At 40.7% G+C, this 27,024-nt stretch overlaps 1 protein-coding gene across 2 annotated transcripts in view; it reads right to left on the bottom strand.

The window, feature by feature from the left end:
• The window catches only part of Btbd9 (BTB domain containing 9), a 341,406-nt gene extending 314,947 nt beyond the window's left edge, over positions 1–26,459 (bottom strand). Inside the window, exons 1-2 of one of the 2 annotated variants that reach the window (XM_042684270.1) lie at positions 26,354–26,459; positions 477–688 (exon numbers count right to left, since the gene is read on the bottom strand). In XM_042684270.1, coding sequence (XP_042540204.1) covers positions 477–661 — 185 coding nt within the window. In that variant the 5' untranslated portion in view covers positions 662–688; positions 26,354–26,459. Of the gene's footprint in view, positions 1–476; positions 689–17,038; positions 17,044–26,353 lie in introns of those variants that run through there. The other variant, XM_042684271.1, reaches the window with a different exon arrangement.
• Between the last annotated feature and the right edge of the window lie 565 nt (positions 26,460–27,024).

Genomic DNA, 27,024 nt, shown 5'->3' with positions numbered 1-27,024 from the left:
ACTATAAGGAGAAATAGTTGAAAGTAGTTGACCAGTACTGTGTGAAAGATACACTTTCTAAGTTTTCATTTCTTTTTTTTTGGGGGGGAGGGAGGGGCCCTCCGGTAGTGGGCCTGAACTCTGGACCTGGGCACTGTCCCTCAGGTCTTCAGCTCAAGGCTAGCACTCTACCACTTGAGCCACAGCGCCACTTCCGGCTTTTTTTTTCCTGCTTATGTGGTGCTGAGGAATCGAATCCAGGCATGCGAGGCAAGCGCTCTACCACTGAGCCACATTCCCAGCCCTAAGTTTTCATTTCTAAGGTAAGTCTCAAAACAAAAAATAACAAGAAGTCAATAAAGATGGAATTTTTTACAGATGCTGACTTGAAAAATTGCTCGAATTTGTCTCTGCTTGTTTATATATTCTCATAGAGGAGAAAATACCAATGTTTTCTCCAAGTGACTTGAATCTTCAAAAAACAATACTATACTTACCGAAAATATTGGCACCTGGCGGCTAAAATCACCCTGTGGGCAGGGAACCGTTTCTTTTCCACAACAAACGTGACATCACCATACTCTTCCCCAATCAACAAGGCACCAATATGTTCAGACAAAATGTGCACATGATCTATCTCCCCCACGGCAGTGAAGGGGCGCAAGGGATGGCTGTTACTCATCTTGTGGAACAGGCGATAGTCGCTGACCTATTTTAGAAAGAAGGGATGAGAGTTAGTGGAGGACAAGGGGAGCACTTTAAAAAAAAAACTGATCATAAACATAGCTAAGTAAACATTTAAAGTGCTTAAGTTAAGTGCTGGTGGCTCACTCCTGTAATCTAACTACTCAAGAGGCCAAGATCTGAAGATCCACCCTAGCTGGGGCAAGGAAGTCCCTGTGAGACAAATCTCCAATTAAGCCCTACTCAAAATCCAGAAGTGGGGCTGTGGCTTAAAGTGGTAGAGCACTAGCCTTGAGCACAAAGAGGATCAGGGACAGTGCCTAGGCCCTGAGTTCAACCAACAAAAATAAAATAAAATAAAATAAAATGCTCAAAATTTTACATAAGAAAAAGTTCATCATTAATGTTTGGGTTTTTTCTTTTCTTTCTTTTTTTTTAAACAAAATCTCACTGTGTGGCTTAAACTGGCAATCTTCCTGTTTCAACCTCCAGAATGTCCACAAGTCTCCTTATTAATCTAACTCTAAGTAACTCAACTTGCTTTCATTAATGCCATTGCCTTCACTGCCTTATCACACTATGAAAGCAAAAACACTATGAGCACTTGAACCATCACAGCTTAGAAAATTGAGCCAAATACAGATCTCATATTCCTTATGTACCTCAGAAAAAGAAAATTCAACAAGCAGAATAATCTTTTAACATACAGTAATTTAGTAAGGTTACATACAATTATACCCAGACAAAGTCTTTTCAGGCATAGATCTAGACCCAAATGAAATAATTAGGTATTATGCAAAAAATTTGGGTCTGAAATAATTTTAAATATTTTATAAAAATATTCTGGAAGCCGAGCACCAGTGGCTCATGCCTGTAATCCTAGCTACTCAGGAGGCTGAGATTTGAAGATCCAGGTTCAAAGCCAGCCCCCGGGCAGGAAAGTCCATGAGACTCTTTATCTCCAATAAACCACAAAAAAAAAAAAAAAAGGAAGTGGTGCTGTGGCTAAGTGGTAGAGCGCTAGCCTGAGCTGAAGAGCTGAGGGGCAGTGCCCAGGCCCAGAGTTCAAGCACCACAACCAACCAAAAAAAAAAAAAAAATCCAAAGTCAGCTGGGTGCCAGTGGCTCACACCTATAATCTTAGGTACACAGAGACTGAGACCTGAGGAATGAGGTTCAAAACCAACCTGGATAGGAAAGTCCCTGAGACACATCTCCATTAATCACAGAAAAAGCCAGAAGTGACACTGGGGCTCAAGTGGTAGAGTGCTAGCCCTGAGCAAAAGGAGCTCAAGGACAGTGCCCAGGCCCAAAGTTCAAGCCCCAGGACTGGTTAAAAAAAAAAATTCTGGAGTCATAAAAATTACTAAACATTTATTAATGAAAATATATAGGAGCCTAACCACTCTCAAATGAAAAATTACCCTGGCATTATTATCAAGACATAACTTCACAGACAGGCTTAGTAGGCTAAAAATCTAATACCAGAACTCAGTGGCTAAAGCAAAAGTATCATAAGTTTGAAGGTAGCCTGGACTACACAGTAAGGCCCTGTCTCAAAAACAAAAACAAAACAAAAAGATGACCAGTCTAAATGTGTGGCTCTGGTGCTAGTGTTTACCAGAATGTCATTACATCTTCTTTCACTGATAGGCGATTTCTTGCTTTCCACGCACTACCTTTCTACAAAAGTAACAAAGTCAAGGGACCAAAAGTTGATTAACAGTTTTACGTGTTAGAAAGGGGAATTGTGATCTTAGAAAGCAAAAAAAATGTTTAGCTTTAACTCTCTACTTTCAAGTACTCCTTTTCTAGGTGCAAGGAACCTAGAAAGTGGACGAGGGTCTTAACTAACATACAAGTGCCCCAGGTAGTCAGAAGTAACTGGCAGTTCAGAGGTAGCTCTATGGCACTGAGATTAGCAGATCTGAGTCAGATATGCTCTCTCCAACAGACCTCCCTCAACCTTCTTTAACCCCCTATTTGGACAAAGATTAAAAAACTAAATAGCTCTAATCTTCCATTCTTAGCAAGATGTGTGAGAAAGTTAGGTGCCTGCTATCATGTGCCTGCCCTCAACACGGGTGGGAGAACATAGTGGATGATCTTGGCAAGGAGATAAATGCCAGGTAAGTGAGCAAAGCTGCTGGTCCCCTACAGTAGACTCCTCAAGAAGACAGGTAGCTTACTTTCCTTGTTACCAAGGCAAGTCTCTCCCTCAACTGCAATCTCTACCTGAAAGTCCTCAAACACTATATTATTCATTTCTAGTTATTTGTGTATAAAAGATCAAATTCAGCTTAAAATGACCTATGTTGCAGATAATGTACGATAAAATAGACTAACAGGGGTTGTCAAACTTTTTGCAAATGGCTAGAGAATAAATAGTTTAGGCTTTGTCCACTACACAACCTTTGTCACAACTATTCATCTCTGCCTGGGAATTCCAAAGCAGCCACAGGCCATAAGTAAATGAATGAACATGCCTGTGTTCCAATAAAAGTATTTCTGAGGAAAAAGAAGCTGAACTTGGCCCAAAAGGCCACGGTTTACCAATCTTGCCCAGTCTAATATAAAGACATTGTTCAGCATATAAGAACTGAGACTCTAGAGAAAGGATCAGACAGAGTTTTTGTCATCTTGTTTCTTCTGGGTTATCCAATTGGTGCTCAAAACAACTCGATTATTTCATAACATTGACCATAAAATTCTGAAAGCTACTAAAGCCTGACTTCAAAATTCCATTAGAGATTTCTCTCAACAGTAATGCTCACATTACTATCCACTAGTTCAATAATGACACGTGACTTTAAGCAAAACAGACTCCTTTTTCCTAGATGAAGGGATACAATACTCCTGATAAATGATGACTGATTTTCAGTTAACTAGCTCAGAAGAATTTACAATTCTTCAACTGATGATGTATCATGAATATTAATACTACATATGTAACTATCTTAACAGGTTCCCAGATCTTCTCTTTTCAATACATATAATTTCATTTTTGCTAAATTTACATTTTAATTATAGTTTTCCAAGTGGAGTCATAAAGAGAATATTACTGAGCACAGAAAATAGCCGCTTAGTATGGAATAAACACAATTTTATTAGTGTATAGAAATAATTTAAATTATACCCGTAATTTTCAACAAGCCCACCTTTCCCTGGATCTACAAGGAGAGCTTTTGATAAAAAGGAAAATATAGGATGCTTGAGTCCCACCCATCAGATTTGTACTGAACTGATCTGAAATGGGGCCCAGGCATCAGAATCACCACTGTGAAGTGATTTTAATAAGTAGCCTGGAAAAGAGTCACTGATTTAGACAGTTGTTGCAGGTACATGAATGAGCTTTGTCCCACAAGGGTCTGTGTATTATAGTCTTGGTCACCAAGAGTGATAGTATTAACTTTTAGGAGGTGGGGCCAAGGTGAGACCCCAGTGAGAAGTCCTTAGACCCCTGACAGCATTGCCCTAGTAAATGATTAAGGGATTCTCATGGAATCCTTTGGGAGTTCTCAAGAATGCTACTATAAAAACAGCCAACTATCACCTACCCTGCTCTCTGGCTTCCTGTTTTAGAAGTGATTTCTTCCTTCTTCATTTGTTCCCACAATTGTATTACTATTAGCCATGAGGTCCTGAACTAAGCCAGCATCTTGTCATTGAACCTCCAAAACTATAAGCTAAACAAACCTCTTTTCTTCATAAAGCTAGCCCAATTGGGATATTTCATTACAGTAATGCAAAGCTAAGAGTGATCACAACCCTTAGATACACAGGTTCACAATCAAAACATCCACTGAGGAAATTCAACTAGAATATATTTGCATTTTGAATATTATTTTAAAGAGGTAAATAATGTTCTCAGATACAAAGTGTCCTGAGATTCTGGTCCTTTTACAGCCCTGGAAGCCAAACTTGCTAATGCAGCAATGAGCATGGGTGTGCCAACTGTGTGCATTGCATCCTGACTGAAATATGTTGGATAAATGCTTGAGTGGTATTGCTAGGTTCTTTGTTTAGTTTTTTGAGGAATCTCCAAGCTGCTTTCCACAGTAGTTGCACCAGTTTACATTCCTACCAACAGTGTAATAGGGTTCCTTTATCTCTCACTGACTCTTCAGCATCTGTTCTTGTTTGTATTCTTGATGATGAGGAGGAAAAGTCAGATTTAGAGAAACAAAGGATACACATTTTCCCTCATAGGTGGAACTTAGATCTAAATGATAAATATATATTTGAACATATACGGGGGTCATGTGCATTTATACACAAATATTATCTAAAAGTATGATATATGCTGAGAAGGATTACAAGGGTTGTAACTCCTTTGAACAACTAACTTACAGTTTGACAAAAAGAGTACCAAGAAGCTAGACCATGTGTTGTGTAGGAGATGAAGTGGGGAGGAGGCAAGGGGACAGGTAAATGGAGAGGGAACAGTGAGTGAATGCAGGCATAATATTCAATATCCATATGTGAAAATGTAACCAGGTAAATTAAGAAGATGGGTGGGTTTGGGAATGATGGGGAAAAAAAGATGAAAGAGGTAACACTGATCAAGATGATTGGTACTCACAAATTTGACATACTGACTTGAAACCCTTTTGTATTAAAGATAATAAAAAATAAATTTGCTGATGCAAAAAAAAAAAAAAAAAAAAAAACCCCAAGGGTCAACTGTTTGCTCAAACTACTCCCTCAGGTTAAAAAAAAAAAAAAAAGTAGAAGGGCTTAGAAGAGAGAACAGCCATGTTTCAACCAGGACATGTTATCTGTCATGGTACCATAATACCATTATTAGTCGAGGGTACTAGGCTCCCATATAGATTTATTTTCTAGGGACAGTAAGGAAACTACACTACTTTTCTTGGTTGGTTGAATTTCATTGATTCAAATACATCAAAAATAAAAATCAAATACATCAAAAAAAATCACTGTATTAATACTAAAATATTCAGGGTTACTGCCTGTTTAATATGCAGTAAGAAACCCATACCTATTATTCTAACCAAAATAATAAACAATGTCCATCAATAAAAATGAGGGCACCATATGTACCTCATAACCTAATGTTCTCTTATGGAAGAAAAGAAAAAGCAAGTTGTTGACCTAAGTATCTATTTCCTTAGCTAAAGCTCACTTTCAGCAGAACTGTTTACAAAATTTAACAAGTTCTAAATACATCTTTTAGTAATAAAGTTTATTCTCTTAGCATTAGTTAGGAAATAGTGGAAGAATAAGTTTCACAAGGTAGAGATGCCAATGAGTCCTTGAACACTGTATGAATGTCCATCCCCTGGGAAGCCCTCTCTGCCCCTCGTATTTCCTGACTGAAGAGCCTTTATGGGGGAAAAGACCTTCTGCTCTTTAATTGCAAAATATAAATGATCCTTCTCTTGAGGAAAGAGATGGCATTTACAAGCATATGGTTTAGCAATTTTCTCTCTGCTCTTGGTACCCATGTGGTGTGTAATTTGAAGTAGTATTCCTTAAACTTTAAATTGATACCGCCTGGGGAGATACATGATATCCTGTCTGCATCTTAAACATTCTCACAAAAACACCACATGCCACTTTTTCATGGCCAGGATACTGTGCTTCTTTTGATATATACTCCACTTGTCACCAAAAAGTCTAATGGGAAAAGATGAAGACTGAACATACTGGGAGGTAGAACTTTGACTCTGCTATTCTGGAAGCCAAATTCTAAATCATAAAGTACTCTCCAGGCACCTATGGCTCACATCAGTAATCCTAGCTAATCAGGAAGCTGAGATCTGAGTATTGTCGTTCTATACTAGCCCGGGCAGGAAAGTCTGTGACACTCATCTCCAATTAACCACGAAAAAGCCAGAAGTGGAGGTATGGGTCAAGTGGTAGAGGGTTAGTTTTGAGCGAAAGAGCTAAGGAGCAGCACTAGGTGCTGAGATCAAACCCTCGTACCAGCACAAAAAAGTACTCACACCTGGACAATGAAATGCGTAACAAGGAGAAACATGATTGAGGTTCACATGGGATGTTGTTGGCATGTCCTTTTCTCTGGGAAAGTCTGAAAGTCATGTCCACTTCAACTTCAATGTTGTGTTATTTGTCCTTTTAAAAAAAAATAAGGATCATCTTTCTAAAAATGTTCTGAACTAGGCAATGCTGCAGGCTCAGTTTAGCAACATTAGTGAATCCTGTGATGGCTGGGAGAAGCTTTTACTTTATTATTCAATCACAAAATACTTAAGACTCCAAAGGTCAAAAAAATAGTTTACAATATTATTTTTATTTTCTATTTAATTCAAGCCTTCTTTTGTCTCTTGGGGCGTAATCTCTAATTAAATTAATCTTCCCATATACCTGAAAACAAACTCAAGCATTCAAATAGGGGATCCTAAGCAAAACAAATTATCAAATGCCCAAAAGAGTTGCATTCTGTTTTAAAGTTCCACCAAAATACAAAAGCTTAATGCTGCTTTCTTCCCTACAAAATATCTTCTTCAGCTACTTCAGAAAACAGTGAGATGCAAGAGTGTACCAGATTTTCTTAACCTAGGTTCTTGATGTTTACTGAAGACCTTGATCATCTAGCCATCAAACTTCCCTCCCTCTCTCAAGCTAGTGCTGGCTCCATGTGACATTTTCATGAGACAATTTCCTACAAGAGAAATGCCTTTTGGAAAGACAAGTCACAAATTAAGCTTCAAGAAGTAGCTATCACTATCTCGGTAAATATCCCTTTTCAGGACTTTCTGCCTTATTGGTCTCAAGCTACTGGATTCATTGAATGCTGACAGCAGAAATGCATATGCACCTAAGGCCAAAAGAAAGAAAGAGAGAGAAGTCATTATGGGCAGATGTTAGTTGTATATTTGAAAATACAGAATAAGCCATTTGTTTTATTTCTTCATTGATAACCTAAAGGTTTGTAATATTCTTCCCCAGATTTAAATTATATGCTATTTCTCTAATTTTAATAAAGGTTACTATAGTATGAACTCTCATTAAGGCATTGGAGTCAGCAATTGAAGCAATTTCTTTGTAGCAAACCTATGGTGAACATCTGCATTCTCTGTGTAAAGCAAATTGGCTTTTCATTTGTAAAATATTTAATGTGTACTATAACTGTAGTTTCTCAAACCACAGTATCTTGGCTATTTTCTATGAAGTTGTGAAATAAAAAGAGATCAAGCTGGCCACAGTGGCTCAAGCCTGTAATCCTAACTACTCAAGAGGCAGGGAGGTGAGGATCACAATTCAAAGCCAGCACAGGCAGGAAAATCCATGAGACTCTTATCTCCAATTAACCACCAAAATGCTTGGTTCAAGTGCTAGAGCACTAGCCCTGAGCAAAAAGATTGGTATAGCACCTAGGCTCTGAGTTCTCAAGCCCTAATACTGGCATATACACACACAAAAAGTCAACTCTGAGAAATTAGTCTAACTTTAAATCTTGATTTATAAGTTTATCTGTGCCATGTTAAATTATACCAAACTTTTTCTGCCCATGTGATTTCTTCCCCTTTAGTTTTATGAGCCATGTCTTTATTCTAACTCCAGCATACCATTCTCTACCATGATGAAAAAAATAAATAAAATAATTATCCCCATGTAGTCTGGAAGTTACTACCAAAAGTAAAGCCACTGACTGACTCATCTAAGGTGCCAATGAATTGACCAAGAATTCTTCCCCCGTCTAATCTACAGTGTGTATGTAAGAATAAAGGAGACAACAGACACAAGCCATACTTTTGTATTTTAGAAACAGAAAATCTTGGACAAAAAGAGTTTTAGTCTAATAAACTCATTGAGAACAGATTTTTTTCCCTATTAAATTGTCTCCTTTTCATGGTTTAAATTCGTTTTTATTCCCAACCCACAAGCCCTCCATGAATGGAATGAGCGGATACGTGGCCTGCCTTTCACCCTCTCTGGTGCACATATGTATATACTTCACTTTCACTGTGGGAAAATAAAACTCATTAAAAAAGAGAGGAATATATTTTTCCTTCTGTTCTGGAACAAAAGCTGTCAAGTACTGTGGATAAATCCTCTGTATTCTGTGCACTAATACCCCCAAGAGGCTACTGAAAAATTGATGAGCTTATGATTAGACTCCTAAGTTTTGAACAACACTCATGGACCAAGTTTGTTCACATTTAATACTCAATTCTTTACCATGACCAAACATCTCAGAGTTTATATAAATATGCCAAGGCTCATCTCTATTTCTTAGACTTTCATTAGTTGGCTCTTTAATGTCTAATCTTGATATGTGTCCAGTTCAGCTGGACACCAACTTGGGATGTCACTGACACAAATTCTCATAGCCTGTCAAATAAGGGTACTAGAACTAGCCTTTAGAAGAGGGGCCTACAATGAAAACAGATTATCAATTAAAGGTCATTCCTAAGAGAAAAATATAAACTGTGGTTAATACATTTTTACATATTAAATTTAACTTCATATCATTGAACCAACACAGTATTTGATAAACATAAAATAATCACATGTAGCAGATAACTGTAAAACACCAATTCCTGTAGTCTTTTTCCTTCTCAGACATAAATGGGGGCTGGAGACACTTGCCTAGCAAGTGTAAGGCCCTGAGTACACCAGAATTGCCAAAAAAAAGGAAGGAAGGAAGGAAGGTAGGAAGGGAGGGAAGGAAGGGAGAGAGGGAGGGAGGGAGAGGGAGGGGGAAAGAGGGAGAAGGAGGGAGGGAGGAACGGGAGGGAGGGGGAGGGGGAAAGAGGGAGGGAGGGAGGGGAAGGGGAAGAGGGAGAGGGAGAGGGAGGGAGGGAGGGAAGAAGGAAGGAGGGAGAAAACAAAGTGCCATTTATTGGCCAATGGTGGAATTAGCTGCTAAAGATAAAATCCCTTGCTGGAGACTGATGGCTCACATCTGGAATCCTAGCTAGTCAGGAAGCTGAAATCTGAGGATCACAATTCAAAGCCAGCCAGGGCAAGAAAGTCTGTGAGACTCTTATTTCCAATTAAACACCAAAAGGCTGAAAGTGGAGTAGTGGCTCAAGTGGGTAGAACATGAGTCTTGAGCAAAAAAGCTCAGGATACCTACTGTCCAGCTCCTGAGTTCAAGCCCCAGGACAACCCTCCCACCCATTCATAGAACACTCTGCAATGATCATGAATAAATCTAAAGTAACCTACATATCCTGTATATAAGATGAGGTCTAAATAATGGACGAAAGTGGCTGTTTAAGGACATTAAATGAAAAATGTTTCATGCATATACCACAGCAAGGGAAGAGGACTCAATGGCACTGACAATATAAGACTGAAAAGGAAGTCTGAGTTAACAGAGAAGAAAACAGATAAATACTGGAGGAATTCCATAACACAAAATGAGTATTAAAACTTTAAATGCCTAGCATTTGCTAATTTTCTTTCTTTCTACATCATGTTGTAAAGTTTGTTTTTGATACTCAAGTTAACATTATATTTTTATTCTAGTCTTTTTTTCCAAAATCAATTTAAGGTTTGAAAGCCTTTTTTCATTGTCCTCATCAATTATTAACTACTTACTAGGCACAAAACACTATTCCTCAAAACTAACCTTCACAATTAAAGAGACCTTTAAAGCTTCTAATTCCTTTCCCAGCACTCATTTTTCAAACGTAAACAGAGAATTGTCATAATCTAGTGGCTCATTATACATGCTATAAAATATTTCACTCCAGCTATGAAGTTGGCCTTATATTTTGTTGCCTTAATCAAGATTTATGATAATATAATAATGTATTTTTAAAGGCCACATGCCAAAGTGCTTCTTAAATTAATAAAAATACTTAGCACTTAGCCTATAACACACTTTAAAATTATCACACAATCTTGCAGGTACAACTATCTGCTTATGTGCCCAGGGCCAGTAACAATTGATGAAGGGCCTATCACCAAACCTATTTACATGATTTATTTTACACCAGCCCTTTGAGGCCACATACATAATAAGTACTCACTTTGTGATGGGAAAATAAATATTTTAGTGTGAACAAGCTGATAGTGTTACTATTAAGTTATTAACTCACTGGCAGGATTCCCTTATTAGCCTTTTCTCCTGCCCAAATAAATCTATTAGTAAGTATTCACAGATCCCTAGAACTTAGACCTGGAAAGAACTTAAGACTCACAAGCAGGGCTTTTTATAGATGAGCCACTACATGGTAAAACCTAGGACAAGGGAAGGAGAAATAAGGTTCTACAGTGGGCTGCCCCTATAGGGTGACCATCTAAAAAGTAAAATAAAATATATGAGGGAGAGATCACAGTGCCTGACATTTGTCACTTCATACTACCATTTTCTCCCTATGGTTTCCTTCACCACTACTACCCAGCTTCTTGTTGTTGCTGCTCTGTGTCAAGATATAAGTTAGAACAAGTTATTCCTGTGATGATTTCTTAATGCAAATTATACTCCATTCAGAAATAGGTAAAATTCACCTAGAGGCTACTGAGGAAGCACCTGACTCCAGTGAGTTAAGTCTATATAGTTTCAAGAACTTCGCACTTACTACACTGAGCCCAAACCAGCTTCCTCAGGTTGAGAGTACTCAGGCTTTACAGCCAGCTTTTCCATATATACCTTTTAATTCCTCTGCAAGTTTTCACTCAAATTTTAAGATGATCAATAGTCTTCGACTCTTCTTTCTAACTTCTGATTCATTCCTCAATACACTGAATGAAGTTTTGTAATTGGGCCACCACTCCACTGACATGGATGTCACCAAAGCTGTCAGTGACTTCCTAACTGGAATGTACAAGTCATTTTCGGTCCTTAGCTTCCTAGCCTCTTGACAGCATCTGACATTGTAGAACCTGCTCTCTTTGACACTCTACTCCCTAGCCACTCTCCTCTCCTGGCTCTCCTTTTAGCCCTTGGTGCCTTCTTTCAATACTGCTTCCTCAGGTTCTGCTCCTAGAGATGTACCTTCCATATGAGTAATGCCTTCCAGATAAAATTTACATCTTTCATTTACATCTTTCATGTAGTCTCCAGATTTCCACCACTCTCACTTTCTGCTAAAATAATACCAAGCTAATTATGGTTACTTACCCTAAAATACCTTCAACAAGAAGACTTCCCTGAGTACCAGAGTTTATTAAGGTGTCTCCTTCAAATTTTAGGTAAATTTTCTCAGCATATAAATTCTAAGTTAACAGTCTTCTATATTTCTATCACAGCTTCTATTGTTTTTTTATTACAAACATTTACCTTTGAATCTGTTCTCCCACCAGATTACAAATTCCTTGTGGAAATGGATCATGCAACATCCTTCTTTGCAACTAAAGCACCTATTAGAACCTGGCATGTGGTCATCACAGTGCTGTGGATAAAAGGGAGGATCTGCCTGGGCATCTTGTCCCTATTTCTCCTGAGTTAGATAAACTCTTACCATAAAGTAGTCACACCATGGTCTAAATAAACTACTTACATACACAGAGAACTTAGAAACAGTGGGAGCTACACTACCTAATGATCTGCTCTAATCCAGCCTAAAACAGAAGGTGTGAATGACTAGAAATTTCTCAATCACTGATAAATAAGTTCAGGCAGCAAAGAATTAACTGAAAGCTGTAGAGAAACACTGACAATAGAAAACAAGTTATCCAGCTTTAGGACAAACTCTTGCTGGGTGATTTCTTAACATCAAAGGAATTTAATTAACACTGAAAGAAATGACATACTATTACCTCAACAGTTAACAAAGTACACATATTATAACATTTAGGTAATTAAACATCTAATTGAGGGTGACAGAACAGTACAGAAGGAAATCAGTAGAAACAAAGCAAAGGCAAACAAGATTATTACAATGACAAAACAGCAAGCTAAGTATCTGAGAGAGCCTCACCAACCCATCAATTATGTAAGTGCCAAGACAGCTTGACAATGGTGCTCCTGGTGCCCACCCACATGAGGAAATGCCAACACTCCTGAAGTGGTGACAGCAAATCGGGAGTTCAAATAAGAGTAGTAAAATGAAATTCTCATAATCCAAATCAACTTATTGTAGGATGAGCCTGTATTAAGAAAAGCATAGTATTGTACTCTATAGGCATTAATGTGCTGATCTCCAACAGATAAAAAGAGCAAACATTTGTGTTTAAGAAAAAATATTAAGGCTGGGAATGTGGCTTAGTGGTAGAGTGCTTGCCTATCATGCATGAAGCCCTGAGTTGAATTCCTCAGTACCACATAAACAGAAAAGGCCAGAAGTAACATTTGTGAGTCAAGTGGTAGAATGTTATCTTTAGGCAAAGAAAGCTCAGGAACATGGCCCAGGCTCTGAGTTCAAGCCCCAGTACTGACAAAACAAATAAATAAACATTAAAGCTATGTGCTGGTGGCTCACACCTATAATTCTAGCTACTCAGGAGGCTGAGATCTAAGTATCTCAGTTCAAAGCCAAGTCAGGGAGGAAAGTCCCCATGAGACTCTTATCTCCAATTAACTACCAGAAAACTGAAGTGGAGCTGTGGTTCAAAGTGATAGAGCACTAGCCTTGAGCAAAAGAGCTCAGGCACAGGACCCAGGCCTGGAATTCAGGCCCCATGACAACCTCCCACCCCAAAAAAAGATAAAAACAATAGCCATTAAAACTTTTCTTCTCATTCTCCCTCTCCACTCTTCTTAAAACAATTTTAAAAGGTTTCAGTGTTCTATTTTTATACTATACATAGAACACTTCTATGTTTTGTTTTCTTTTCTTTATGCTGGGGATGGAATCCAGAGCTCCTACACTAGGAAGTGTTCTTGTTCTACTACTGAGTAATATATTTGAACCCAGGCCTTTGTGCCTAGGTGCTCTTACCACTAAATCATACCTTCAAGCCAGGAACATTATTTTTAATCCACCCCACCCCCAATCAAATGAAAGCTAGATGCCAATAGTTCACACCTGTAATCCTAGCAACTCAGGAGGCTGAGCTATGGAGAACTTCGGCTCAGAGCTAATCCAGGCAGAAAAGTATTCAAAATGATATCTCCAAAATCATGAGCAAAAAGCAGTACTGAAGGTATGGCACAAGTGGTAGAGTAACAGCAAAATAATTATAAAGTCCTGAGTTAAAACTCTAGTACTTTTTTAAAAAGCACCATAAAGGTAAATCTTTATTTTGTTCACTTCTGCATATCCAAAACTAGAACTGTGCCTAATATCAAAGAAGCACTTAATAAATGCCTGTGGAATGAATTAGGAGAAGGATAACAGACTTAAGTTCCACTGAATGCTCTTTTGTGTTTAAATTTTGTGCTATAGTCAATATTTCTATAATGCCTATTTAAGAGAAATAGTAAGTTGGTGAGATGAGATTTACAAAGGGAGTATCCTCATTAGATTGCCTTTCTTCTCTTTTGCCAGTTACTGAAAACTGTTAATATAAATATTATATAAATAGAATTATATAAATATAATATAATGCTGTTAATATAAACACTCAAAATAATAGAAATATTGAGTCTGTTTAACCACACCCTACAATACGAATATCTGCAGCAAGCTCACAGCTTCTTAGTAGATAAATACACTGGCTATAGGAAAGTGGGTAGAAGAAATAAGATAAAAATGCAGAAAAATGTAGCACTTCTGTGAGAATACCTTTTAAGTTCTAGAAAGTAGTTTGTGTTTCACATATTCAAAAAAAAAAAGGACAATAAAGTCAATAAAAATGGAGAAAGGCTTACCCTCAAATACTTTGTAACAGAATCAAATTGTATTTCACTTACCCTGTAACTTTTTTTTAATTTTTTTAAAGGAAATCTTTATTTATTTATTTTTAATTTATTTTTTTGGGTCCGGTCGTGAGCCTAGACTCTGGGCCTGGGTGCTGTCCCTGAGCTCTTCAGCTCAAGGCTAGCACTCTACCACTTGAGCCACAGCACCACTTTCGGCTTTTATTTGTCTGCTTATGTGGTGCTGAGGAATGGAACCCAGGGCCTCATGCATGCAAGGCAAGTGCTCTACCACTGAGCCACCTTCCCAGCCCCAACCCTGTAACTTTTGGGCACAGTATTTGAACTACAGGCCCTCAGGCTAGCATTAGAAAAGAATGTTGAGCTCTTGTTAATATGTTTCTTTTGCATAGGAAATTAGACTTAGCAATTTGAACCTACATCTAGGTGCATTAGAAGTTCAAAAATACTGTAAATGAATATGCTTTCAATAAAGGAAACTAGGAAATAGCTGTTAAAGAAAGGAATTCCGAATACACATCCTTGATGTGTAGGGATGGAACTGGAAGATTCTCTGTCTCTTTCTCTTATACAAGCACACAACCTCTGTAGCTGTCTGTTAAAAAAGACTAGAAACAAGTAATGTCACCCCCCTCCCCCCCCCAGCCAAGGGCACACCTAACACTGAGAACTTATTTCTAACTACACATACCTTTCCACTAAGGCTTCTTTGGAGAAATAGCTAGTTCCAAGGCAAACATGAGGAAAATACATGAACTTTGTACCAGAAAATCAGAAGGAAAAAAAAATCATCAAATGAGAATAATGTTAGAAAGAGAGAAACAACTAAGGGTTCCCGTTAATCAAATCTCAATTTGAGTAATAAAAAATATATAACCAGTGAGCAACAAAAGAATTCTTACATGAAATCAATGTCAGTTTTAAGCCTTTAAAACTGTCAAGTTTTAAGAACATGATAGTATGTGCCTGAGTGCTGTAATCCCAGCACTCAGGCTAAAGAAGGATTTCAAATTCAAAGCCAGTCTGGGCTATTTATTAAGACTCTCAAGAAAAAGAAAGGAAGAGAAAGAGGGAAGAAGGGAGAGAGAGACAGGGAAGGAGGAAAGGAGGGAAGAAGAAAGAAGGAAGAAAAGGAGGAAACGAGGAAGGAAGGAGAAAAGACAAAGATTAAGTAACTAACTCAGATTGAAAAGACCAAAGGAAAGCAATTAAATGCACCATATGTCTGATTTGGGATTTTTGTTTTGTTTCTATAAATGCTACTCATGAATAAGCCCACTAAGTCAATTGGTGAAATATGAGTAAGACCTACAAGTTAGATAATCATATTTGATTACAAGGTGATTAGTAAGAGAATATTCTTACTTTTAGAAAATGCACCCTGAAAGACTGGACATTATAGCTGCAATACTTCTAACAGTCCAAAAGGAAAATAGGGAGAGAGAAAAGGATAAAACAATGTATAAGATATTAACATTTGGGGACATACAGTGTAGGTTACGTGAGAAGTATAAGAAAAATGAGTAAGCATGTAATTGATACTAGCTGTGGGTAAGGATAGTGAAGTTACAATCTGGTTTCACCTAAAGATATAAAGTACCAAAATACAAACCTATAATGTGTTCTCAAAAGATTCTCTGACTAAACCAATTACATTTTTTATACATCTTCTAAACAAAGTGAGGTTTAGATAAAGATTCAGCTACGTAAGGCTCAAGAAAAAGAGCTGTGAAGTAGCCAAAAAAATTTAATATGAATGAATGGGCTCACCTAAGCTAAGCCCAATGTCACTGTGAAATTCCAGTGTGTGCCTTCAGAGGGACTAAGCAAGTACTCTTGAGACACCTTAGCTAAAACTGTTTGTATTTTGGATTCATTCATTAAGTATGAATGAAAGCATTTAAGAACAAGTGTACAAAACAAGATAAAATGAAAACATTCTGGCTGTACAAAATTTCAAGGAATCCACAACAAATCTGACAGAGATGAAAAGTTGCTTTAAAATGTAAAAACCAAGCCCGGTGCCGGTGGCTCACACCTGTAATCCTAGCTATTCAGGGGGCTGAGATCTGAGGATTGTTGGTTCAAAATCAGCCGGGGCAAGAAACTCTGTGAGACTCTTATCTCCAATAAATCACTCAGAAAACCAAAAGTGGCACTGTGGCTCAAGTGGTAGAGCACTGGCCTTGAGCTAAAGAGCCAAGGGACAGTCCCCAGGCCCTGAGTTTAAACCCCATGACCTACAAAAAAAAAAGTGTAAAAACCACTGGGCACTGGTGGCTACTGCCTGTAATCTTAGCTACTCAGGAGGCTAACATCTGAGAATCACAACTTGAAACCCTTCAGGGCAGGAAAGTCCATGAGACTCCTACCTCCAATAAGCTACTTCAAAAAAGCAGGAAGTAGCACTGTGGCTCAAGTGGTAGAGTGCTAGTCTTGAGCACAAAGAGACTCAGGGACAGCACCCAGGCCCTGAGTTAGGGCCCCAGGACCAGAAAAAAATAATAAGTAAAAAATAAATTTAAAAATAGGACATCAAAGATACCAACAGTCATCTGGGTGTGCCATCGTGGAAGCAGAAACTCCAGCCCACCAGAGCCTTCAGATGACATCCACAGAACTTCTCAAAAGCTTAGCTTCAACTCATCAGCAGCCCTAGGCCAAAATGACCCCACAATGTTGCCCTTGAGTTCCTGACCCACAAAATAAAAAATATTTGCTGGGGCTGGAAAGATGGCTCAGTGGTAGAGCACTTGCCTTGCATGCATGAGGCCCTGGGTTCGATTCCTCAGCACCACATAAGCAAAAAGAGAAAAGCCGGAAATGATGCTGTGGCTCAAGTGGTAGAGCTCTAGCCTTGAGCTGAAGAGCTGAGGGACCGTGCCCAGGCCCAGAGTTCAGGCCCCACGACCAGACCCCCAAAAAAAAAATTTGCTGTGGCTGGGCATGGGTGGCTCATGCCTATAATCCTAGCTACTCAGGAGGGTGAGATCTGAGGATGGTGGTTCAAAAGTCAGCCTGGGCCGGGCGCTGGTGGCTCACGCCTGTAATCCTAGCTACTCAGGAGGCTGAGATCTGAGGATCGCAGTTCAAAGCCAGCCCGGGCAAGAAAGACCGTGAGACTCCTATCTCCAATAAACCACCAGAAAACCGGAAGTGGCGCTGTAGCTCAAGTGGTAGAGCGCTCGCCTTGAGCTGAAGAGCTGAAGGACAGCGCCCAGGCCCAGAGTTCAAGCCCCACGACCGACAAAAAAAAAAAAAAAAAAAAAGTCAGCCTGGGCAGGAAAGTCCATGATACTCTTATCTCCAATTAACCACCAGAAAACCAAAAGTAGTATTGTGGCTCAAGCAGTAGAGAACTTGCCTTGAGCTGAAGAGGACAGGGATAGTGCCCAAGCCCATAGATCAAGCCCCACAACTGAAAGAAAAAAAAAAAAAAATGCTGCTGGGTGCTAGTGCCTCACACCGGTAATCCTAGCTACTCAGGAGATTGAGATCTGAAGAACATGGTTCGAAGCCAACCCTGGCAGAAAAGTCCCCGTGAGACTCTTATCAACAATTAACCACTCAAAAACTGGAAATAGAGCTGTTGCTCAAAGTGGCAAAGTACTAGTAATTGAGCCAAAGGGACACACCTGGGCCCTGAGTTCAAGCCTCACAACCAACCAAAAGTAGCAGTTAATATAATGTTTATTATTTATTCCATTTGTAGAATTATTTTACAGAAGTATATATTATGCAGTGAGCTGAAATTATTATCTACAAAATTAATTATAGCCTATATTTCCAGGAATATAGCAAATAGGATAAAAAAAGTGAGACTGCCAATATGCAATGGATGAAGCAAATCAGAATAACTACAATAGACTATAAATAAAATACCTTTATTGTGTGAACAAGTATTTTTAAAAATTTTTGGAAGGAATATGTGGTATGGACAGAGAAGAGATTAATTGGGAAATCTCAAATACTACATTGTTTGAGATGAGGTTTTGGGTTTTTTTTGGGGGGGAAAGGGGTCCGGTCATGGGGCCTGAACTCTGAGCCTGGGCGCTGTCCCTTAGCTCTTCAGCTCAAAGCTAGTGCTCTGCCACTTGAGCTACAGCGCCACTTTCGGCTTTTTTCTTTTTGCTTATGTGGTGCTGAGGAATCGAACCCTCATGAATGCAAGGCAAGCGCTCTACCACTGAGCTACCTTCCCAGCCCTGAGGTTTTAAAGGATGAAAGAAAAAGTTCTCAGTTTGCTTTAAATAGAACTAGCTTGCAAACTACTATCCCTTGTAGATAACTTCATACCTATATTGTGGAAAATTTGGGTAGTGCTTAAGTAAAATGTCCTGTGAATCTACTAAAAACATTTTGAATCAAACACTGAGCATCTTCAAAGGACAGTCAGCATTGGGACCTTTAATTGTCCCATCCTTTCCCCTCTATCCCCAACTATGTTATCAAATTTTCTTCAAATACTCAAGTTGTTACTAAAATTCTAACTTCCTCTGGGAACTTTTCCAAAACCAGCAGAAATGAGTATTTCACCATCAGGACATCTTCATGCTAGATGCTGAAACCAGGAGCTGACAGAAACTAGAAAGAGCATAGGCCTCATAGGCCAAAGCTATGGCTAAAGTAATGCCATCTCTCATTAGCCACAATTAGAGACAAAGACAACCTGTCCTTGCAGAACTCAATTTCCTTATTTGTACAATAGAGATTGTCTGATTTACAAATAATACATATTAAGGATCTTACATAATATAGCCACTAGGTAAATAACTCCTAATTGTTAGTGACAAATGTATTAGGCAGCTTTGTGTCACTGTGGCCAAATACTTAAGAAAATCAACTTAAAGGAAATGTTTAATTTGTCTCACTCTTTCAGAGATTTTAGTTCAGTTATTTGATCCACTTCTTTTGGACCAATGGTGAAGCAGTACATTATGGGAGACCAGGATGAAGCAAGGCTGTTGACATTATAGTGTCCAGAAAGCAAAGAGAAATCGGTAGGGCTGAGTTTCCAATATTCACTGTAAGGTGCAGCTCTAGTGGCCTCCAATGATCTAACGTCCTTCCATTAGGCCCACCACCTCCCAATAGTGCCATAGATGGCAAAAAAGCATTTAGTAGATGGGCCTTTGTGGGAAACTTAAACTATAAAAACTCTTTAGTTAGAATGGAAGAAAGACAGCCTCTTCAGTAAATGGTGCTGGCAAAATTAATCACTTATAGAAAACTAAAGCTAGAACCTTATATATCACTCTGTACCAGAATCAACTCCAAATGGATCAAAGACCTCGGAGTCAAAGCAGACACTCTGAAAACATTACAGGACAGAACAGGAGAAACCCTAGGTCTCCTTGGCACAGGCCAAAATTTTCTTAATAGAGACCCAGAAACACAACCAATCAAAGAAAGGTTGGACAAATGGGATTGCATGAAATTGCAGAGCTTCTGCACGGCAAAGGACATAGCTAGCAAGCCCACAGATTGGGAGAAGATCTTCACTAGCCATACAACGGACAAGGGTCTCATATCTAAATATACCTGGAACTCAAAAAATTAAATCCCCCAATAACAAATCCTCAAAGAAACAACTGCCCAATAAATAAGTGGGCTAAAGACTTAAAGAAAAACTTCTCTGGGAAAGAAGGATGGCCAATAGACACATGAAGAAATGCTTAACCTCCCTAGCCATAAAAGAAATGCAAATCAAAACAACATTGAAATACCACCTCACCCCAGTTAGAATGGCTATAATCAAGAACTCTAATAACAACAGATGCTGGAGGGGATTGTGGACAGAAGAGAACCTTATTGCATTGTTGGTGGGAGTATAAACTTGTTCAACCACTTTGGAAAGTAGTATGGAGGTTCCTCAAAAGATTCCACATAGAGCTCCCCTATGACCCAGCAATCCCACTTTTGGGCATTTACCCCAATGATCACAAACAAGATCATACTAAAGCTACCAGCACAACTATGTTTATGGCAGCATTATTTACCATAGCTAAGATATGGAACCAACCCAGAGGCCCCTCAGTAGATGAATGGATCAAGAAAATGTGGCATATATACACAATGGAATTCTATGCCTCCATCAGAAAGAATGACATTTCCCCATTTGTTAGGAAATGGAAGGATTTTGGAAAAAATTATATTATGTGAAGTAAGCCAGGCCCAAAGAAACATAGGTCCATGGTTTCCCTTATTTGCAATTACTAGTATATGTCTGAGACAAGCAGAAACAGTCAGATAAGTTGATGTTAAGCGAAATGAACCCCAAGATAAGGATTCAAATGCTTTTTCTTTCTTGCGATTGTTTCTAACATATTTATAAGATTATTTCTTTGTTGCTTTGTACGTCCCTCCCCCACGGTATAACCCCTGTTTTCACTGTATTTGATGTTGGTATAATTTGGGGAGGGGAAGGGGAAAAAACAAATTGTTTAAGTAGGGATACAGATGGACCCATTGCAACAATGAGATGTACAAGTCATTATGTCGAAAAAAGAACTTTACAACTTTGGTGGGGGGCGGGGGGGGGGGGGGGGGGGGAGAATGGGAAGGGATGGGAAGGGGAAACAAAGGAGGCAACAATGCTTGATAAGAAATGTACTGGGCTGGGAAGGTGGCTCAGTGGTAGAGTGCTTGCCTTGCAATGCATGAGGCCCTGGGTTCGATTCCTCAGCACCACATAAGAAAAAAAAAAAAGAAAGAAAGAAAAAAAAGCCGGAAGAAATGTACTCATTACCTTGCCATGTAATTGTAACCTCTCTGTACGATATTTTCACAATTAAAAAAAAACACTTTAGTTTATATGCATGGTATAGTTTGGATTAGGAATGTCCTCCAAGGACCATGTGTCATAAAGTTTGGTTTCCAGCCTATAACAGTATTGGTGAAAGATAGGGAGAGAGTCTTTAAGAGATAGAACCTAATGGGTGATTTTAGGCCATATGGGTGTGCCCTTAAAAGGACTTATGGAACCCTAATTTCTCCAGCCATAAAGTGCTCTATGTAATACTCCTGCCATCACAGTACTAAAAGTAATGGACTTGCCTGATTATGGACTAGAAACTCCAAAACTGTAAGCCAAAATAAACCTGATTTGTCTTAGTTGTCTATGAAAGCAGAAAGTTGCCTAAGACAATGTTCTGTGAGTATATTCCTAAATCAAGAAAACAAGGACACAGGCCACCAGAATATTTATTTTTGTTTCCCATATTCAGATGCAAAAAGCAGCCCATGAGGTGAATATGAGTTATGAATTGTTATAATTTCTGAAACATCTTAATGGCTTATGAATTGAAATAAAAACTGAACACTCAGCCACTCAACAATCAAGTACCTAGACTGTAATCAATATTTATAGATGTTTCTATCCTTTGTAGTAATCCAAATATAGTCTCTCTTCTATCAAATTGCAAATCTGATTGCAAAAAACAAAAGTCTATACATCTCTATTCTGCTCATAGCCCTTGCATAAAGCTGAGTAGATTCAGCATCAAGTCCTCAACATCTGTTCTTACCAGTGTTGTAAAAGTCAGATATAGTCCCTGACAGTATGCATATGTTTACACATAATTTCCAGGGAAACAATAATTGCTTAATGAATGAATGTTACCTAAAAAAAAAAGAACAAGTACCTAGAAAGTATGGTGATCATTTGGCAACTTTTTAGTTAGGAAGCACCAACTAAACTCCTGAAATTCCTTTACAAATGTGTTCAAAACTTTACACAAGCACTGTTTGCTTTCTTTCTATGGCAAAACTCTCTTACAAGCTCCTATCAAAGACTAGGACTAATATTTGTACTATACGTCAAAAGTCCTCATATATATGACACATAAGACCCAAGATGGGTATCAGACTCCTAAGTAGCTAGGATTACAGGATTGTAGGGTTAGATGTGACATAGAAAGGCTGGCGCTGGTGGCTCATGCCTGTAATCCTGAGAGCTGAAGATCAAGGTTCAAAGCTAGCCCAGGCAGGAAAATCTGTGAGACTGACTCTTCAGTTAACTATCAGAAAACCGGAAGTGAAGCTGTGGCTCTAGGTGACAGAGCTCTAGCTTTGAGCAAAAAGCTCAGGGATAGTGCCCAAAACCTGAATTCAAGCCTCACAATTAAAAAAAAAAAAAAAATGCTTTACAAGTTGGGCACTGGTGGCTCATACCTGTAATCCTAACTGCTCAGGAAGCTAAGATCTGAGGATCACAGTTTGAAGCCAGCCAGGTCAGGGAAGTCCATAAGACTCTTATCTACAATAAACTACTAAGCCAGAAGTGGCACTGTAACTCAAGTGGTAGAACATTGGCCTTGAGCAAAAAGCTCAGGGACAGCGCTCAGATCCAGAGTTCAAGCCCTGTGCTCACCTTGAGCTCAAGAGCTGAGGGACAGCACCCAAGCCCAGAGTTCAAGCCCCATGACCAACAAAAAAAAAAAAGGAAGTTAAAATCTATTGGGGCTGGGAAGGTGGCTCAGTGGTAGAGCGCTTGCCTTGCATGCATGAGGCCCTGGGTTCGATTCCTCAGCACCACATAAGCAAAAAGAAAAAAGCCAGAAGTGGCGCTGTGGCTCAAGTGGTAGAGCGCTAGCCTTGAGCTGAAGAGCTGAAGGACAGCGCCCAGGTCCAGAGTTCAGGCCCCACGACCAGACCCATGCCCATCCCCCCCCCAAAAAAAAAAAAAGAAACAGAGTTCAAGCCCCAGAACTGGCAAAAAATAAAAATAAAAATAAAAGCAGCTAGAGGGAAAATACAAATATTTCAACATCTAGAAACCTCTCATCAATGTATGCATTTCTTTCCCACTGGAATGCTCTTTTCCTCTCTTTCTTCAGGTCTAAGTCCTATACTCTTCTATTCAAAGCAATCTTTTGCTATCAAATTTTTTACCCAAAGCTATCTATTCCTCAGCACTTTATTCATTCCAGAACTTATTAAACATATCACACCATATAATGGCTAGTGATTATCTGATGAATCCTGTTATGTCATATCGTGTTCAGTTATATCCTCCCAGAACCCAGCAGAATGGCTAGCATAGCCAGCACCCAGTAAATACTTGTTCAGTTGTTAAATAATGCAGTATATTCTGTGTAACCTTACTCATCATGGCTAGGAATCCAACTTCAGGTTCACACCATTACTCAAGATATTGTCATACAACAAAAGATGTTATAAATTAATAGTCAGCAGCAGAGTCTGTATTATCAAATATTTCTGTCAATATTTTTGAGTTTTTCTGCAAATAAGACTCCTTTTCCATTTTTATTTTTCATAGGCTAGGCAATAACTGCAAATCTCATACACCACTAAGAGATAATCCCAAGCAAAAACTGTGCCACTGATAAGGCTGGGTAACTACTTCAGCTACCTCACTTCAGTAAATTTCCAATAGAAAGGCCTGAAGCACCTTAGGTCGACTTCAGAACTGAGGCATGCACTACTGATTACATAAGATACATACACATTAGAGACACTTATTCCAATCAGTAATTGAAATTAAAAATATGTAACACCTTGCTACTGGCTCAACCAGAGTATCTGATAATATTAAGTAAAAATACCACTCATTCTTCTAAAAGACTTTAACACAATCCCCACAATCCCTAAAAGCAGGGACTATGAGATGCTGACCGTCTTTAACACTACCCCTTCCCATCTTCTTGAGCACTCTCTTTCCAAAATTTCCCTCTCAAAGACCTTCTTCCCTTCTTCTAGTCCAGTCATAAATTAGTCTCAACATATCCCCAATGATCAAATTCCCATTAACTTCTCTGAATTTGATTCCTTATCTCTTTCCTAATTCAAATTTCACACTTCTTTCAAAGACCACTTCCAGGCTTACTTCTCCCAAAGAGATCCCAACCCTGACCATATCTTATCTTTTGCAAGTTTCCACTGTGCTTAAGAGTTCTCATATAACCCTTGCTTACACACTACCTCAGTTGGTTTCATAATTCTTTTACACATGCCTGCTCCCCCCCCCCCCCCAACTGAATTGTTCAGGAAAAAGCCAGGTCTTCTATGTCATTTTTTTTCATGGAGTTTGAACTCAAGGCCTGGGTGCTGTCCTTGAACTCTTTTACTCAAGGCTAGTGTTCCACCAGTTTGAGCCACAGTGCCAATTGCAGTTTTTAAGTGGTTAATTGGAGATAAGAGTCTCACCGGACTTTTCTCCCCCCTGTGGCTTCAAACTGGGATCCTCAGATCTCAGCCTCCTAGAGGAGCTAGGGTTACAGGCATGAGCCACCAGCACCAGCCTTTCTGTATCATGTCTAACCCTACAATCCTCCTCCCGCATCAAATGTAACACTGGAGGAAGTGTATAAACTGTATAAAGTGAAGGAGTAAACTACTTTCTACTCACAGATACACACTCAGTTGTGAATGATAACAAACATGTATTGTGCGCTTACTCTGTGACAAAATCTCCTCTTGGTGGAGATATGACTCTTGTCCTAAATGCTGTTACCGGAAGTGTCTTTGAATTCTGAATAATACAGAGCTGAGTTTACTGGCTCCAAGATGTTAAGAACCTCAGTTCAGGTAACATACTCTACAGATCCTCCATGATGAAATGCAGAATTTTAGGGCTAGATTGAAAAGAAACTTTGAAGTTATTTCCCTCCATATTCTTACACAAACCATGATTCAATTTCAATATAATGAGGGGGGGGAACTGTCCTGAGGCTTGAACTCAGGGCCTGGGCTCTGTCCCTGAGCTGTTCTTGTTCAAGGCTAACCGTCTATCACTTTAGCCTCTACTCCACTTTTGGGCTTTTGGGTGGTTAATTGGGGAGGAGAGTCTAACCCGACTTTCCTGCCTGGATTGGCTTCTAATCTCAGCCTCCTGAGTAGCTAGGATTACACGCATGAGCTATTGGCCCCCAGCCAATACAATCTTTTTTTTTTAAGTTCTTGGTATTGCCTTAATCAACAGGAATTCAGGATTTTGTTAATAATGGAGTTATTCCCTGCCTCCAATACTCCCTTTCTAATGATAACTAAGACCACCACAAATCTAGCATTGTGGGAGTCCAGTGCACTGGGCTATGATTTGGGGCACCTTTGATGCTGGCATCTCCCATCCAATTCACATGTTGAACAGAATCATTATTTTCTACCTAGTAAACAAGTCAGTACTGCCTAAGCTTTGGTTTAAAAACACACAAGAGTGCTTTCATGGTTTAAAAACAAACAAACAAACAAGAGTGCTTTCATACTTTCATGTCCCTGATAATGACACAGGCAAAACAGGTGTCTGGAAATAGATAGAAGGAGATCTGAGTCTATAGGGAAGTAACAACAGAAGACAAGTAGGTACCAGAGCCTGGGCCTCAAAATCTACAGCAACACTGGCAGAAAACGCCAAGGAAGCACGTGGGCACACACGTGAGGCTGGAAAAATCCAGGCAACAGGTGGGCCGCCCCCGTCCACCCGGACAGGTGGCCCTGCCCCGAGGTCGTGGGTGTGTCCGGCGCGGGAGGCACCGGCGGGCCACTCTCTCCAGAACCACCCGCTCCGGCCCCGAGACCAGGAGGGGAAAGGTCCGGCGAGCCTAGATCTTATTTTCCGCACCCCAGTCCCGCGGCGGGGATGAGTGCGGGGGGGGGGGGGGGGGTCCGCATTTCCGCCTCCTGTCGCTCGCGCGCGACCGCCTGTCAGCGACGACGCGAGGCCGCCGAGGACCCGGGCTTCTCCTCAGTCCAGTTCCTCAGGGCGGTTGTTTTGGGGGGAGGAGAGGAAGCCCGGCACAGTCAACCCCCAAACCCACTGCACCTCCCAGACGTACGAGCCCCTTCCCCACCGGACCCCCCGCGCGGCCGCTTCCCGGCACGCCGGGCCCGGGAACTGACCCTCGTCAGCCCCCGTCCCCGGCTCCTTCCCCGCCCCCCGGAAAAGGCGGCGGAGGGGCGTGGAGCGGCGCGCGCCCCCGCGCCCCGGGCCCGCGCAGCAGGTGAAGCGATCTCTCGGCTACTCACCCCGACAATGTTCCTCTGCGACCGGGCCCGCGGCACAGACGACTCCGCCGCCTGCCGCGCTCCCCCCACGTAGCCGCCGCCCCCTCGGCCGCTGCCGTCGCCGCCGTCCTCGCTGCCGCCGCCGCCGCCGCCGCCGCGGCGCGCGTCCGCTTTCACGCACACCGCCGTGGCCGCGCACGCGCCCTGCGCGCTGGCGTCACCTACCAACCGGTCGAGCGCGGACCGGCGGGCTCCGGGATCTGAGGCTCCGGGGTCTCTTGGGGTGGAGTTTGAGGCTTCTTCCCCACTAGTCCGACCCGCTGCCCCTCCTGAGCGGGGTCCCCAGGGTGTGGCTGCCCGGCGGGCACCTGGCTGCGGGTCAGTCGCGTCATCGCACGTCACTGTATGGCGTCACCCGTGCGCGTCACCGCGCACGGCCAGGTGTCCCGGGCGCCGGTGTCCCGGGCGCCGGTGGAGATGGCTTGGGACTCGCCCGGACCGGTGCGGAGCGGACGGAGCCGCGCCTTCTGAGAGGCGTCGGGCGGCCCTCGGAGCCGTGGAACCCGGGGGGCGGGGAACGGGCGTTAACGCGGCAGCGAGCCGTGACGGACCGAGCCTCGAACCCCCCTGCCCCCCTCCCCCCCACCCCCGGCTCTCAGCGTCCTTAGTGGGAAGAATTTAATGCCCGTCCT

The sequence above is a fragment of the Dipodomys spectabilis genome, unplaced genomic scaffold (assembly GCF_019054845.1).
Source record: "Dipodomys spectabilis isolate Male_0828 unplaced genomic scaffold, ASM1905484v1 ptg000085l, whole genome shotgun sequence".
NCBI lineage: Eukaryota > Metazoa > Chordata > Mammalia > Rodentia > Heteromyidae > Dipodomys > Dipodomys spectabilis.
The sequence above is the reverse complement of the archived record's forward strand: the minus strand, read 5'-3'. Positions and strand labels throughout refer to the sequence as shown.